This window comes from Scomber scombrus, chromosome 3 (assembly GCF_963691925.1).
Source record: "Scomber scombrus chromosome 3, fScoSco1.1, whole genome shotgun sequence".
Classification (NCBI taxonomy): domain Eukaryota; kingdom Metazoa; phylum Chordata; class Actinopteri; order Scombriformes; family Scombridae; genus Scomber; species Scomber scombrus.
The window spans coordinates 33,820,575-33,834,104 of NC_084972.1; the positions used below are offsets into that span (position 1 = coordinate 33,820,575).

Here is a 13,530-nt window from a genome sequence, read left to right on the forward strand (position 1 = left end):
TCTTGTAGCTGAATTTTCTACCATTTCAGATTAAAAACCATAGATGGGTAAGACATGCCGGGCTGCTCTTTGAGTTTTTATGTATTGATTCTCTGTGTGGCCAGTAGGGGGAGTTGCTGACTTTGCCAAATATTAATTGAAAGATTTTTCTGTACATTTGCAAATCTGGTGTCTGCTTCCATGGCATTAATCACTGTGGATTACAACAAAAAGTTATCACAGTTAGTGTATTCGTAATGACAGAGTAGAATAAGTAGAATATGTTTATAGTAGGTGTGTGAATGATCAATAATCATTATTATTGGCAGTTATAGAGGGCCCCAAAATCAAATTTTGCTTAGGGCCCCATGGAGGCTTGGGCCGGCCCTGACAAAGCTGTTCCACCTGCCAAATCTTCTACAGTGGAGAAAGGGAAGAAAACCAAACCCAAACCTTTCTGCCCTTATTGCGATGGTCATTCACATTGGAGCAGATCAACAACTTGTTGAAAGAGAACAAGCGCTGTTATAAATGTGGGAGAGCATATCAACCTGAGCAGTGCAGCTTAGGAGGAGCACCTTCAGATTCTGCACGGCGTGAATGTGAAGGATAACCCTCGCCGAACTACGGAGACGACCTTGTGATGAATGACATCTTTGGAGATGTATCGCTAGATATGTGAAGATCATTATTTGCAGATGATGGGACTCTGTGGAAAAGAGGGAGGAATCATATAGTGAATAAACTAAGAAGGAATAAATCAAGTGGGCATGTGGGGGAAGAAATGGGGTTTTAAGTTTACAGTTGTAAAGACTAAAATTCTTTACAAGAAAGAAAATTAGGAGAAATACTGAGTTGAAGCTATATGGAGGAAATCTAGAAACAGTTTAATCTTTTTAATCTTTTTGACTTTTGTCCATGTCGGGATCCTGTAGGAATGATGACTTTTTTTCGGTGATGTGATTGGTCAGGGGACAAGGTTTTGACAGGTTTGGATCTTAATCTGGAACTTAACCTGCTCCGGGGAGGTTAACCATTCAGCATCAGTTACCATGGTGATTTACCTCGGTAAGAAGTGAACCAGCGTCGTAGGACGGAAAACCCAGGGTTAACCCTGAAGTTACCTGGATAAGAAGAAATCCAGCTTCGTAGTACAGGCCTCAGGTTAGTTTGCCAGCATAAATTGACATGGTAACTGAGCTTGAACTATGCTGAGCTTGCTTTATGGAACCGAATCTGCTGGAAAATGAGCCAGACTAACGAAATAAGCCTGGTTTATTTGGTAATCCTGCTTTATGGAACAGGGCCCAGGAGGTTTAAGGGTGACAACAAGATAAAAAAAGAAGAAAGGAAATACTTATTCAATTAATATTTTGTAAAGCTTACAGAGATCATATGTTTTAACAGCTTTTTTATTTTCACAATCATATATAGAGAGATGTATTGTTTAACATACGCAGACCGTTCCAGAAAATGTGGCTTCTTGCCTGAAAATGTAGATTTGTGTATGTGAAATTTGGATAAAATAATTAATAAATTAATCAAGTAAATCTGGGAATTTAGTTTCTTATCAAATTCAGTGTAACCAAACAGAACATTTTTACAGCATAAATTAAACTGGGGGTAAATATGAACACTGATAAAACGTGCCAGTTTACTCCAGAGTTGTCTGGTGTGGTGGCAAGACCAAAATAAATGAACCAAAGTGTCATTAACAGAGTTCACATCAGTGTCCTTTTTAATTAGTTAGGTAAAATCTGTTAAGCATTTTGAAGGAAGTGCTTGTTCCCTTTGTTGTTTTTTTCCTTTCTTTCAAATAAGCTTTATTAATCACTTACTTACAAAACATACACAGTAACAGTGCAGTAAACACAGAAATGCAAGGATAAACATTACATTAAATGCTCGTTCCCTTTGTAGCAAAGAAGAAGAAGAAGAAGAGTGACGTCGTTGACCCGGAAGTCACGTCATCAGTTTCTCAGCAACAACAGAGCAGCTAGCTGTCACTAAGCGGAGCTCAGACACAGATTACTCCTCACACACGGAACATGGTAGGATGCAACGACTCACACTGCATGTTTTTTCCATTAACATGTTCATATTACCGTCAGGACTTAATGTGTTGATTTATTAAAGGATTTAAATGCGTTGCTAACCAGCTAGCTGCCTCCGGCTAGTCGGGCGTTGTCATGTTAGCTTTGTGCAGCTAGCTCAGTTTTATAATGAGATAATGTATTACTAAGTTAAAGAAGATAAATGTGGTGTATATTAATCATGTGATGCTACTTTCTACTTCTCAGAGGGAAATATTGTACTTTCTACTCCATTACATTTATTTAACAGCTTTAGTTACTTTTCAGATAACGATTTGACACAATGGATAATATAACAAGCTTTTAAAGATGAAACCAGTGGTTTCCAACCTTTTTGTCTTTTGACGTCTTACAAAAAGCAGTGTGTAGTCGGCTCACATGTCAGATGTCTATGAGTTGTTAACAGCTCCACCAAATACTGATTTTTCCCTCTAAAATCAAAGATTAGAGAAAAAGTCCAAAAACTGAAAACACATTTGTGAATCAGAACTTAGTTTTTTCTTCTTTCCTCTTCCATTAATCATCTCACCACCCCTCACATTTATCTGCTGACCCTTTGGAGGGGCCCCACCCCTAGGTTGGGAACCACTGGACTAAACTAGCTAACTGTATATAAAGTAGTGTTAACTAGCTCCACCTCCAGCAGCTACAACAGTAACATGCTGCTCTAACACTGATGCTTCACTATTAATAATCTAATGATGTCATAATAATAATATATCAGTCAGAGGACCAAACCACTACTTTACTGTAATACTGCATACTACATCACTATAATACTGCAGTACTTTAACTGTAATACTGCATACTACATCACTCATAATACTGCAGTACTTTTACTGTAATACTGCATACTACATCACTATAATACTGCAGTACTTTTACTGTAATACTGCATACTACATCACTATAATACTGCAGTACTTTTACTGTAATACTGCATACTACATCACTATAATACTGCAGTACTTTTACTGTAATACTGCATACTACATCACTCATAATACTGCAGTACTTTTACTGTAATACTGCATACTACATCACTCATAATACTGCAGTACTTTTACTGTAATACTGCATACTACATCGCTCATAATACTGCAGTACTTTTACTGTAATACTGCATACTACATCGCTCATAATACTGCAGTACTTTTACTGTAGTAGGATTTTTCATGCAGGACTTTTACTTGTAATGGAAGTAAATGATCTGAGTACTTCTTCCACCTGCTAAATGTAATGATGCTCCTTCATGTTTGTGTCTCTCAGGCTGAAGTTGAAGAAACTCTGAAGAGAATCCAGGGTCAGAAGGGAGTTCAGGGAATCATCATTGTCAATTCAGAAGGTAAGACTCATCAAAGTGATTTACGGACACTAAAGAGGCGACCTCAGTGAGCACATTTAAAGTATTTTAATGTTGTTCTTATGTATGCAGCACCTGGAGTTTTGTGCAACAGTCCAAAACCTGAACATATTAAATTTTCTATCATATCAAAATACAGAGAGAAGCAGAAACACATTTGACAAGACTGAACCAGATAACGTTTGGTGTTTTTGGTTATTTAATGACTTAAAGCAGTTGATCATTAAAATGATTTTCTCCCGACCAGTGCAAGATTTTAGAGACCAAACTGATAATAATCACATGTGTATGCCTGTGCGAATGGCAGGAAATATATTAGTGACTTAAAAAAACATAGAAGAAAAATACCTGCCTTTTAAAGTGCCATTTTTAGTGTTTTAGTGTCCTTTTTCTTTTCTATTTATTGATCGATTGATCAATTGATTGATTTTTTTACTGGAGATTTTCATTGTGTTTTTGTACAATGACAAATAAAGATCTATTCTATTCTATCTTCTGTTGTATTTTTACTCCACTGGCAGCCACAGAAACAACATTTATGCACCATTTACTCACAGAAGGAAAACATGGGATGAAATAAACTTCAGATTATAGTGATTAGAAACACTGACGAATAATCCAGGTCTGTCAGTTTAGTTATTTGTTCCCTTCTTGAACTTAATTTCAGTTAAATAAGAATATCCGTTTTCTTTATCTCGTGGTCATGAAAATTCTTTGTGTAAATGAATCATTTCTGTGTGTTCCTTTCTCTCGTCATTCAGGAATCCCCATCAAGACGACTCTGGACAACTCCAGCACGGTTCAGTACGCTGGACTGATCCACCAGCTGGTGATGAAGGCCAGGAGCACCGTACGAGACATCGACCCTCAGAACGACCTCACCTTCCTGCGCATCCGCTCCAAGAAGAACGAGATCATGATCGCTCCAGGTGAGAGGAGGGGGGAAAAAGGGGGTTTACTAATCAGGAATTGAGAAGTAACACACACTGTATGTGTGTATATATATATATATATATATATATATATATATATATATATATATATATATATATATATATATATATATATATATATATAAGCAGTATATTTGATCCTTTTTTCTAAATTCAAGTTTAATATATATTAGTTGTTTTATGTTTTTATTTATAGTTACTTATTAGCAATTAATTCACAGAAGAAACAAAAAATAAAAAATATCACGGCCTTCATTACATCTTTGTCACAAGTGTTTGATAATTACATTTGGGGGATCAATGCAAAAGTGTGTTTGCATTTATATATAATATTTTGTATAAGGTTATCGGCTGATACATCGATATTGGAAATGTTTTACTCCCTAATTAATATCGGCATCAACATCAGCCCCAAAAATCCAGTATCCATCGGGCCCTAATCAAAACATATAAAATAAAAATAGACTAAAAAAGACTGTAAATCATTCTTAATCAAAAGCCAGGCAGAGATCCTTTAACGGTTGCTCAGTGTGTGTAATCTAATATACTGTTTTTAATCTATCTGAATTTAACTGTTTTGCCCTTTTCTTCACAGATAAGGATTATTTCCTGATCGTCATCCAGAACCCTTCAGACTGAACCAGAAGGAGCCGCTCCTCATTACTCTGTCTGTCTTTTACATTTAAACAGCTGATTGTTTATTTTTTGTCTTGTTAAATCATATTCAGGTTGTGTTTAACAGAAGCTTTTTATGCACTCGCTGTACAAGGTAAAGCAAAAAGCAGAATTTGAAGTTGGATGAAACTGAATTTCACTTATTTCAACAATAAGATACGACAGTCAATCAGTTTGCAGGCAAATTTATTTCCCTCCATGTTGTATCATTCCAGTTGTGTCTCCTCTCGATGTTTCCTGTATGTTCTGTCACTGTGATTTACTGCAGAGGCATCGATAACATGCACGACACACAGAGAGAGAGAAGAGACCACAACACATGTTTAAGTTCGAGGATGTTTTTTTAAGCTCCATCTCATCAATAAAAGACCCGGTTTTGTTATTTATTGTTTAGTTGGCAAAATGTGTTGAAGTTCAGTATTTCACTGGTGAGCAGAGAATCACACTACAAACATTTCTCTGCTCTGAAGCCACGGTTGAAGTTTCTGATGGTTATTTGTAACAAATTAAGAAATAAAAAAAAGTCAAAATGGTCGTTTTTTGTTTCTCATTTATCTCAACTAGTGCAGTGCCCGTGCAAAATCTGTACTTGCTTGTGATTTTACTATATTTGATTTGATGTGTTTGAATGCTCATTGTTACAATTACACAACAAAAGTTCAGTTACATTTTTATTTGTGCATGGTAGAAAGCAAATACTGATACTGACAAAATGACATACAATAAATATGGAAAATTGAATTACATGGTTGCATAACAATTTACAGTATATGACATAGTGTAGACAGTAGTATACAGTTAATCAAGAGGTATGGTTTACAGTAAGGATATGTGCAGTGTATTAACAGTAACATAAGAGCAGAATAAATATGGATATAGAATATGAACAGTAGGCTATAAACAGATATGTACTGTCAGATAAGTGCAGTTTATAGGGGTGTGACGATACACTCAGCTCACGAGATCAAGACAAGACGAGATTTTTAACTATATTTTTAAGAAAACTTCAATGAGGAAATACATGACTGTTTATTTTATTTAAAATTCACAAAATGGAAATTGAACTAATCATCTTGTAATGAATCACTTTTTTCTACTTTCTAAATATATAATTATCATATGCAGTATGCAGCACTGTAAAAGGTTTCCTCATATAGATATTTTATAGATGGATCATTTTGGTATTTATGGAAATAACATAAACCATAAATACAAAAGTTAGATACAATCACAAATACTAAAAAGTAAATTGTAAAAAGTAGAAACAATTCTAATATATAAATATAAATTAAATAAAGAATCCAATTATCACAAATTATAACATATTGCTAATAAAAAAACACAGAAATAAAAGTAAATTGCATAAATCCTGTATCACATAAATACACAAGTATAACAACATATAAATTGTGTTATAATTTAGTAGTGTGACTCATTTTACTTTTTGCATCATTAAGCTTCCATAGCTGCGCTAGATTCCCTGATCCTCCTACCTCAGGCTTTCAGTGTAGAGACCTGAGGTCAACCTGCTCCTCTCCTCATCTCCTACTGCTGACTGAGATCTTCTCAGCAGGTTGAAGCTACAACAAGGTTAATGATCCACACGTGAGATTATAAAAAGAAGACATGAAGTGCGAATGAGCGATAGAAAACCGATCGTCTTTTTTTTTTTGGTGCGTCCCTTAATTATAGCCTTGCGAGACAAAATTCACGTCGACGAGAAATAGCGTCGCGTTTCGCCTCGCGAGATCTCGTGGTACGAGATATCGTCACACCCCTAGCAGTGTAGTAACCAGGCGGGGAGTTCCGGTCCTCTGAAATGATGCCAACACGGAAGTAACTTAAAACTGCATTCTATCAAAAGGCCACCAGGGGGCGACCGTTTTGGTGTCAAAAGGACTTCCGTCTCTATACAAGTCAATGGAGAATTCACCAACTTCTCACTTGATTTCTAACCTCAGTAAACGTTTTCAAAATGTGTTTATGGTCTCAATCGCTAGTTTAAAGCCTTCTTCAATGCAGTATGATGTTCATTTGGGACATTTTGGCCTCCCTGATTTTATATGTGACGATAAAGCAGGGTATGCATTGGGGCGTGGCTACGTCGTGATTGACAGGTTGATTGGTTCACAGGTTCAGGAGGGCGCATCATGCTCCTCCTGATGCCCATATAAGTAGAATCCCTGTTTTTATTTTTCCCAGCATGCACCAGAAATTTTGAAGATGGCGCTGCTCAGATCCAAAACTATTCGCTTCCAAGCAGCAGTCCACAAACCAATGGGTGACGTCACGGATGTTACATCCATTTTATATAAAGTCTATGGTAGTAACAGTATTGATATTGAAGACAAACCATTTTGTGAAATGATGCATCATATAAAATTTGCAACGATGTGACTCAAAAACTGTCTCTGGTAGTCTGTCTATAAGTGACATCACGTTGTGTCTGCCACTTGTCTGTAGCTGGTTGTGCTTTGCATGTGTGGGATTCTGAAACATCCTTAATTTCGGGACCATTAGGCCGATCGCTGGTTTCAATTTGAGACCTTGCAGTCCGAATTGCTGTTTGTTAATTCAAAGTCTAAAGACAGTCTAAAGTAGCCTGGGCTATTCAAAGTGTTTTCAGTTTCATCCATTTTTTTGAGGGTCTGAAGTGTATTTCCCATGTTAGCAGCCAAAGCTCCGCTGCCTTATATCCTCTGTAAGGCCCTGTTTAACGCTCGCGGGTGAAAACGACAAAATATTTTATCAGATGTGCCTTTCATTTAGACGGTGACAGCGTTTTTGAGGCTTAAAAACGCAAAAAAGTGAAACCACCCTCCAGAGTGGAAATCTTAAAAATGCTCCACCGTCGCGTTCCCGTCTTAGCTGAAGCCTGATTTATGCTTCTGCGTCGTGAGGAACGCGTTGCTCTGCAATTCACCGCCATGCCGCAAGGGGGTGTGACTGTGTGTGTGTGGTTTCAGAGGAGTCATATCCGTATCCTTGTTTATCTTCCGAACACTCGCACTGCTCCACAACAAATTTTAAAATGGCGGTGTTGCAGGAAGTAAGACTGACGTTTTGAGCGGGCCAATTACAGCCCTTGCGGTCCGCGTTGCCGTGACACGTAGTTAGGATTTTTTGGAGATGCACGTCAGGTTACGGCGTAGGGGTCTGCGTCGACCCCTACGCAAGCTTGATTTATACTTAATACATTCAGATCCTGAGAAATAAACTATAAAATAAAATTACTTATTTAAAGCTGAAGCTTTCTGCACGCTGTCGCCCGTTGCAGCAGTGAGAAGGAACTGAAATCATGTTTCCAGCTACAGATGTTATGGAAGCTGCTGTTTATTGTATATCAGCCACTGCAATACCTGAATAATGTGACATTAAACAAAGTGTGATAGAACTGACATTATTTTTGATGAGTAATTGGTCATTTTTATTTTTCTTTAAACAGGAACAGTGCGTAATAAAACATTAACCCTGTATAAAACATGCAGAGGTGCATTGTGCCGGGTTTTAGCAAGTTGTTATTTTCCACCTGTAGTCTCTGAGCAGGTAGATGGAACATATAATTAATTAAAATCAATTACAGAACTCACAGTTGTGTGAAATTGCAATGACAAAATTATCAATACACACATTCCCACATCCTAAAAACAATTTGCCCCCCACCTGCCAACTTTTAAGAAAATGCCCCCCCATCAAACACACACATGTTTACTAGTTTGCTGTGACAACATCCAACGTTTTGTGTCACATGAAAATGTTTTAAAGTCTGCACATGTAATCAACTCTGTTGGAAGAGTTCTCCATTGATTTGTGGCAACAAAAGAAAAAGATGATTTACCAAATGAAGTCCTGCGTTTAAGTATACTGCACTCTCCCCTGGTAACTGATCGAGTGGCTCTTCTTGTTACCATTTTTTCAAAGGAGGAGCAGCAGCATTATGAATGATTTTAAACAGTACGCAGACATTTGTGTGCATTATCAAATTTCAGTAAACTGCACAAGAAGCCAATCAGGATTCCTCGAAAGTTATTAATTACAGTATGTATGCATATAAAATAAGCAGCTCTAATCCTAAATATCTGTAATATAATTAATAATAAGCTTGCATTAGTTCAGACAGAACACAGTAAATTATAAATCAGTTGAGTCAAACACACCACCTGATATTCAACTGATCTAAACAATCAATCATGTGACACGTCGACATGATTCAGTTCAAGCTGCCATCAGCACATTCTTCTCAAAGCTTCTGCTACATGCTGTTACTGACTGTCTGTGCTGCTCTTCTACCTGCTGCTGCTGCTGCTGCTGAAAACTGAACATGAAAGCGTCCACATGGTCCTCTACATCCTCTCTCCTCTGTCATATTTCACGGTTTCCATCAGGTGAGTCCAGCCTCTGGTGCGACTGCATCTGAACAAAATCACATGACATTTAGTTGAGGTACAATCTTATAACTTTAATTATGGATCTAATACTCTCCTGTTTATACAGGAGAGTATACTTTCCTGTTTTTGTTTTTCCAGGCTCCAACCTGACTGGATTTTACTCCAGAGATGTATTAAATGTTTAAAACTGAATTATCTTTATTCAGCAGAAATACATCTTTAAAAATTACTCAAGTCATATTTTGAATATAAATTCACTTTACGGCTTCATGTTGTTAATATAAATGTGTTTGCTTGCATTCATGAGGAGCCAAGTGATCATAACTGTATTTGAGGGTAAATTCTCTCTCACCTCTATAGTCTCTACAGGCTGTCTCTACCTTTATGACCACAGTGTACCCATCTTCTGATGGCTACTTCCAGCAGGATAACGCGCCATGTCATAAAGCGTGAATCATCTCAGACTGGTTTCTTGAACATGACAATGAGTTCACTGTACTCAAATGGCCTCCACAGTCACCAGATCTCAATCCAATAGAGCACCTTTGGGATGTGGTGTAATGGGAGATTCGCATCATGGATGTGCAGCCGACAAATCTGCAGCAACTGCGTGATGCTATCATGTCAATATGGACCAAACTCTCTGAGGAATGTTTCCAGTACCTTGTTGAATCTATGCCACGAAGGATTAAGGCAGTTCTGAAGGCAAAAGGGGGTCAAACCCGGTACTAGCAAGGTGTACCTAATAAAGTGGCCGGTGAGTGTATATATATAGTTATATTACTAAAATAGATTAATGATTTAAAATCCATGGAAGTGTTTTGATTAGAGAACAAAGAATGATTGTCTTTAATATTGTTTTACCATATCCACAGAATCAAGAGAAGCAGAGGAATCAGCACCAGGACAGCCAGAATCCTCTTGATGGTTTTCGTTATCTTCATTATAAATACTGGATTCCCTAAAAATTGAGACCAACAGAAAATAGATAAACCTCTTCAATAAGTGCTGACCTTTAGTGCTGTGTGTGTGTGTGTGTGTGTGTGTGTGTGTGTGTGTGTGTGTGTGTGTGTGTGTAAAATGAGGAAGGGTTGCATTAGTTAAACACGTTGTATTGAAGCTGCTCAGTGAACTACAGCAGCAGACTGAATGTGTAGCAGGCAGAACTGAAGAAGGAAGACATGGTCAGACAAATATCTCCATGTTTAAAAAAAAAAAAAAGCTGACAAGTCCAACAGCTGTATGTTGTTTTCTAAATAATCTGTTTGACTCACATTTCACATAAATAATTATGTATTCAGATGTGTTCTTCCCCAGCTGGTTCTCAGCTGTACAGTAATACTCTCCAGAGTCAGAGGACTGGATGGAGCTGAAGACAAGCTGTGGTTCTTTACTGAGAGGTTGAAGGTCTGGATTTACGTTCTTCTTGTACCAGGTGTATTTAGCTGCTGGGTTAGCATCACTGCTACAGGTCAGAGTCACTGAATTGCCCTCAATGATTTCACCAGAGGGACTCACTGACACAGAGGGAAGCTTTGGAGCATCTGGAGGAGATATATTAATATAAATAAAAAATAAAATGAGGAACAGTTGCATTAGTTCAACATGTTATATTGAAGCTGCTCAGTGAACTACAGCAGCAGACTGAATGTGTAGCAGGCAGAGCTGAAGAAGGAAAACATGATCAGACAAATATTTCCATGCTGTTTTAAAAATAGTTGACAAGACCAACAGCTTTAAGTTTCTCTATAAATCTGTTTGACTCACATTTCACATCAATAACGATGTTTTCAGACGTCTTCTCCCCCAGCAGGTTCTCAGCTGTACAGTAATACTCTCCAGAGTCAGAGGACTGGATGGAGCTGAAGACAAGCTGTGGTTCTTTACTGAGAGGTTGAAGGTCTGGATTTACGTTCTTCTTGTACCAGGTGTATTTAGCTGCTGGGTTAGCATCACTGCTACAGGTCAGAGTCACTGAACTGCCCTCAATGATTTCACCAGAGGGACTCACTGACACAGAGGGAAGCTTTGGAGCATCTGGAGGAGAAAACATAGTTGGTCAACAGCTGACAAATGTAAGAAGCAAATATTTGACACAAAGTGAGGAGTGAAAGTTGATTCCCTCGTTGCTGCTCATATTAAAATCACCTGTCCATTACCATGGATACATTTTGACATTGTGTTAGTGACATAGTTAGGTAAACTCACACACTGAAGGAGAGCGGTAATCCTCATGTCCTTTCAAAGTACAGGAGATGTTGTCACCAGGATTAAACTGCCCTGAATAAAGAGAAGTTTCATCCTTCATCATTTTCTGTCCGTTGTTGAACCAGATGTAAGAAATACGACCTGCTGGACTGCAGCTGCTGAAACATTTCAGCTCTGCCTTGATATGAGATTGATGGACTGTTGTTGAGATCACCTGCACCTGGAGAGCTGAATATGTGAGGAAGGAACCAAAGTCAGTAAAATACACAAACATACAGTCAAAATAACCTTTGTAGATGTGCTGGGTAAAATCATTTGGGATGATCCAATCAAAAAATGTAAATGTGAGAAGTTACTCTTTATAACATTTTTACGTGAAAAATGTACTCCAGATGATAAAAATCCTTTGATCACAACTGATATTAAATTAAATTAAACTCCATTAGTTCAGCCAATCACCCCATTCATTTGTAATCAGCTTGTTTAAATGTACTGGGTTAGTGTTTGTGTTCATCAGTACCTGTGACAGTCAGAGTTGTTCCAGGTAAACTACTCCTCCATTCAAAGCTTTGTGTCTTGAATGTGAAGTGATACTGGGCTGAATCGCTCTCTCTCAGGTCAGAGATTCTCAGAGTGGAGCGTCCTGTCTCTGTTTTAAGGAGCTGAACACGACCTGCATACTGGGAGTCTTTACTAAGGTCCTCAGGCTGTGAGGGATTCTTCCACTGATGACGACGATCAGGACTGAACCAGAATGATGATGTGATAGATTCATAACTGCTGTATGTGGAGGAAATGTCCACTGATGAGCCTCTGAAGGCACAGATGCTACTGTCAGTGTAAATCACTCTGTTGCAGGATTGACCATGGACACCTGAAAGATACAATTCATTTTAAATAGCACAATTACAAGAATAATAATAATAATAATAATAATAATAATAATACATTTTGTTTATAGATGTCTTTTCAGATTACTCATTAACTCTGAAAATAAGTTAAAAGCAGTTAAAAGGTGACTTTTGATCAGTGTTATGAACAGACAGGTCAGTGCAGTGTCAGATGTGTTTGGGGAGAGTTCTGAGGGAACAGCTATGAAGAAAGCTCTGTCAACACTTGGATCTGTTTCATGCTTAATGCTGGTTCACCCAATAAAAAAAGTCTCTTATTTGTGGTATCTATCCATGAAGATATGTGTGGTTACATTTTTTAGGTCATCCTCGATGTAGGTGAACAGAAAGTAGTTTGTGAATAAAAATCATATTTGAAAATTGTTTCTCTTACTCTGAATAATTTAAAGATATATCTGTTATGTTTATCTGTTGTCTTATGTTAGTGGGAGAATGTGATTCATACTCACACACTGCAGGAGCAGGATGATGCTCAAATCCTTGTACAGCACATGAATAGCTGTCTTCAGGATAAAAGTACTCTTTGTAAGTAGAAGCTGTTTCACCTTGAATTTTCTGTCCATTCTTGTACCAGATGAAGGAAGAACCATCAGGTAGACGACAGCTGCTGAGACACTTCAGATCTGCCCAGGTAAAAAGCTGAAAGTCTTCTGAACTAATCACCTGCACTTGTAGATTTGGGTCTGTGAGGAAAAAAAGAGACGCATCATTTTTACATCACAAGTAACAAAAACAGAGACAGACAGTTCAAATGACAATTCATATAAGGGACCAACTACACTGGTGGATCATTTAACAAAAACCTAGAATACATTTGTACACAAAATGATCACAATTCATTAAATGTATCTCCAATCGTTGTTTAAATGTACTGGGTCAGCGTTCATCAGTACCTGTGACAGTCAGAGTGACTCCAGGTGAACCAGTATATTTCAGTCCTGGTTGGTTTGTGATGAACAT

The 13,530-nt window shown here is 37.7% G+C and overlaps 1 protein-coding gene across 1 annotated transcript; it reads left to right on the plus strand.

Moving 5' to 3' along the window:
• Positions 1-1,942: 1,942 nt before the first annotated feature.
• On the plus strand, positions 1,943-5,596 carry dynlrb1 (dynein, light chain, roadblock-type 1). Its single transcript, XM_062415707.1, has 4 exons — positions 1,943-2,030; positions 3,342-3,417; positions 4,197-4,364; positions 4,984-5,596. Exons 1-4 carry the CDS (start codon positions 2,028-2,030, stop codon positions 5,025-5,027), a joined length of 291 nt encoding a protein of 96 aa, XP_062271691.1. The 5' UTR covers positions 1,943-2,027; the 3' UTR covers positions 5,028-5,596.
• The last annotated feature ends 7,934 nt before the right edge of the window (positions 5,597-13,530 follow it).

Coding starts and splice junctions, on each gene's coding strand:
- dynlrb1 (XM_062415707.1), top strand. Junction 3,418..4,196: donor CATCATTGTCAATTCAGAAG/GTAAGACTCATC, acceptor CTCGTCATTCAG/GAATCCCCATCAAGACGACT. Junction 4,365..4,983: donor CGAGATCATGATCGCTCCAG/GTGAGAGGAGGG, acceptor TTTTCTTCACAG/ATAAGGATTATTTCCTGATC.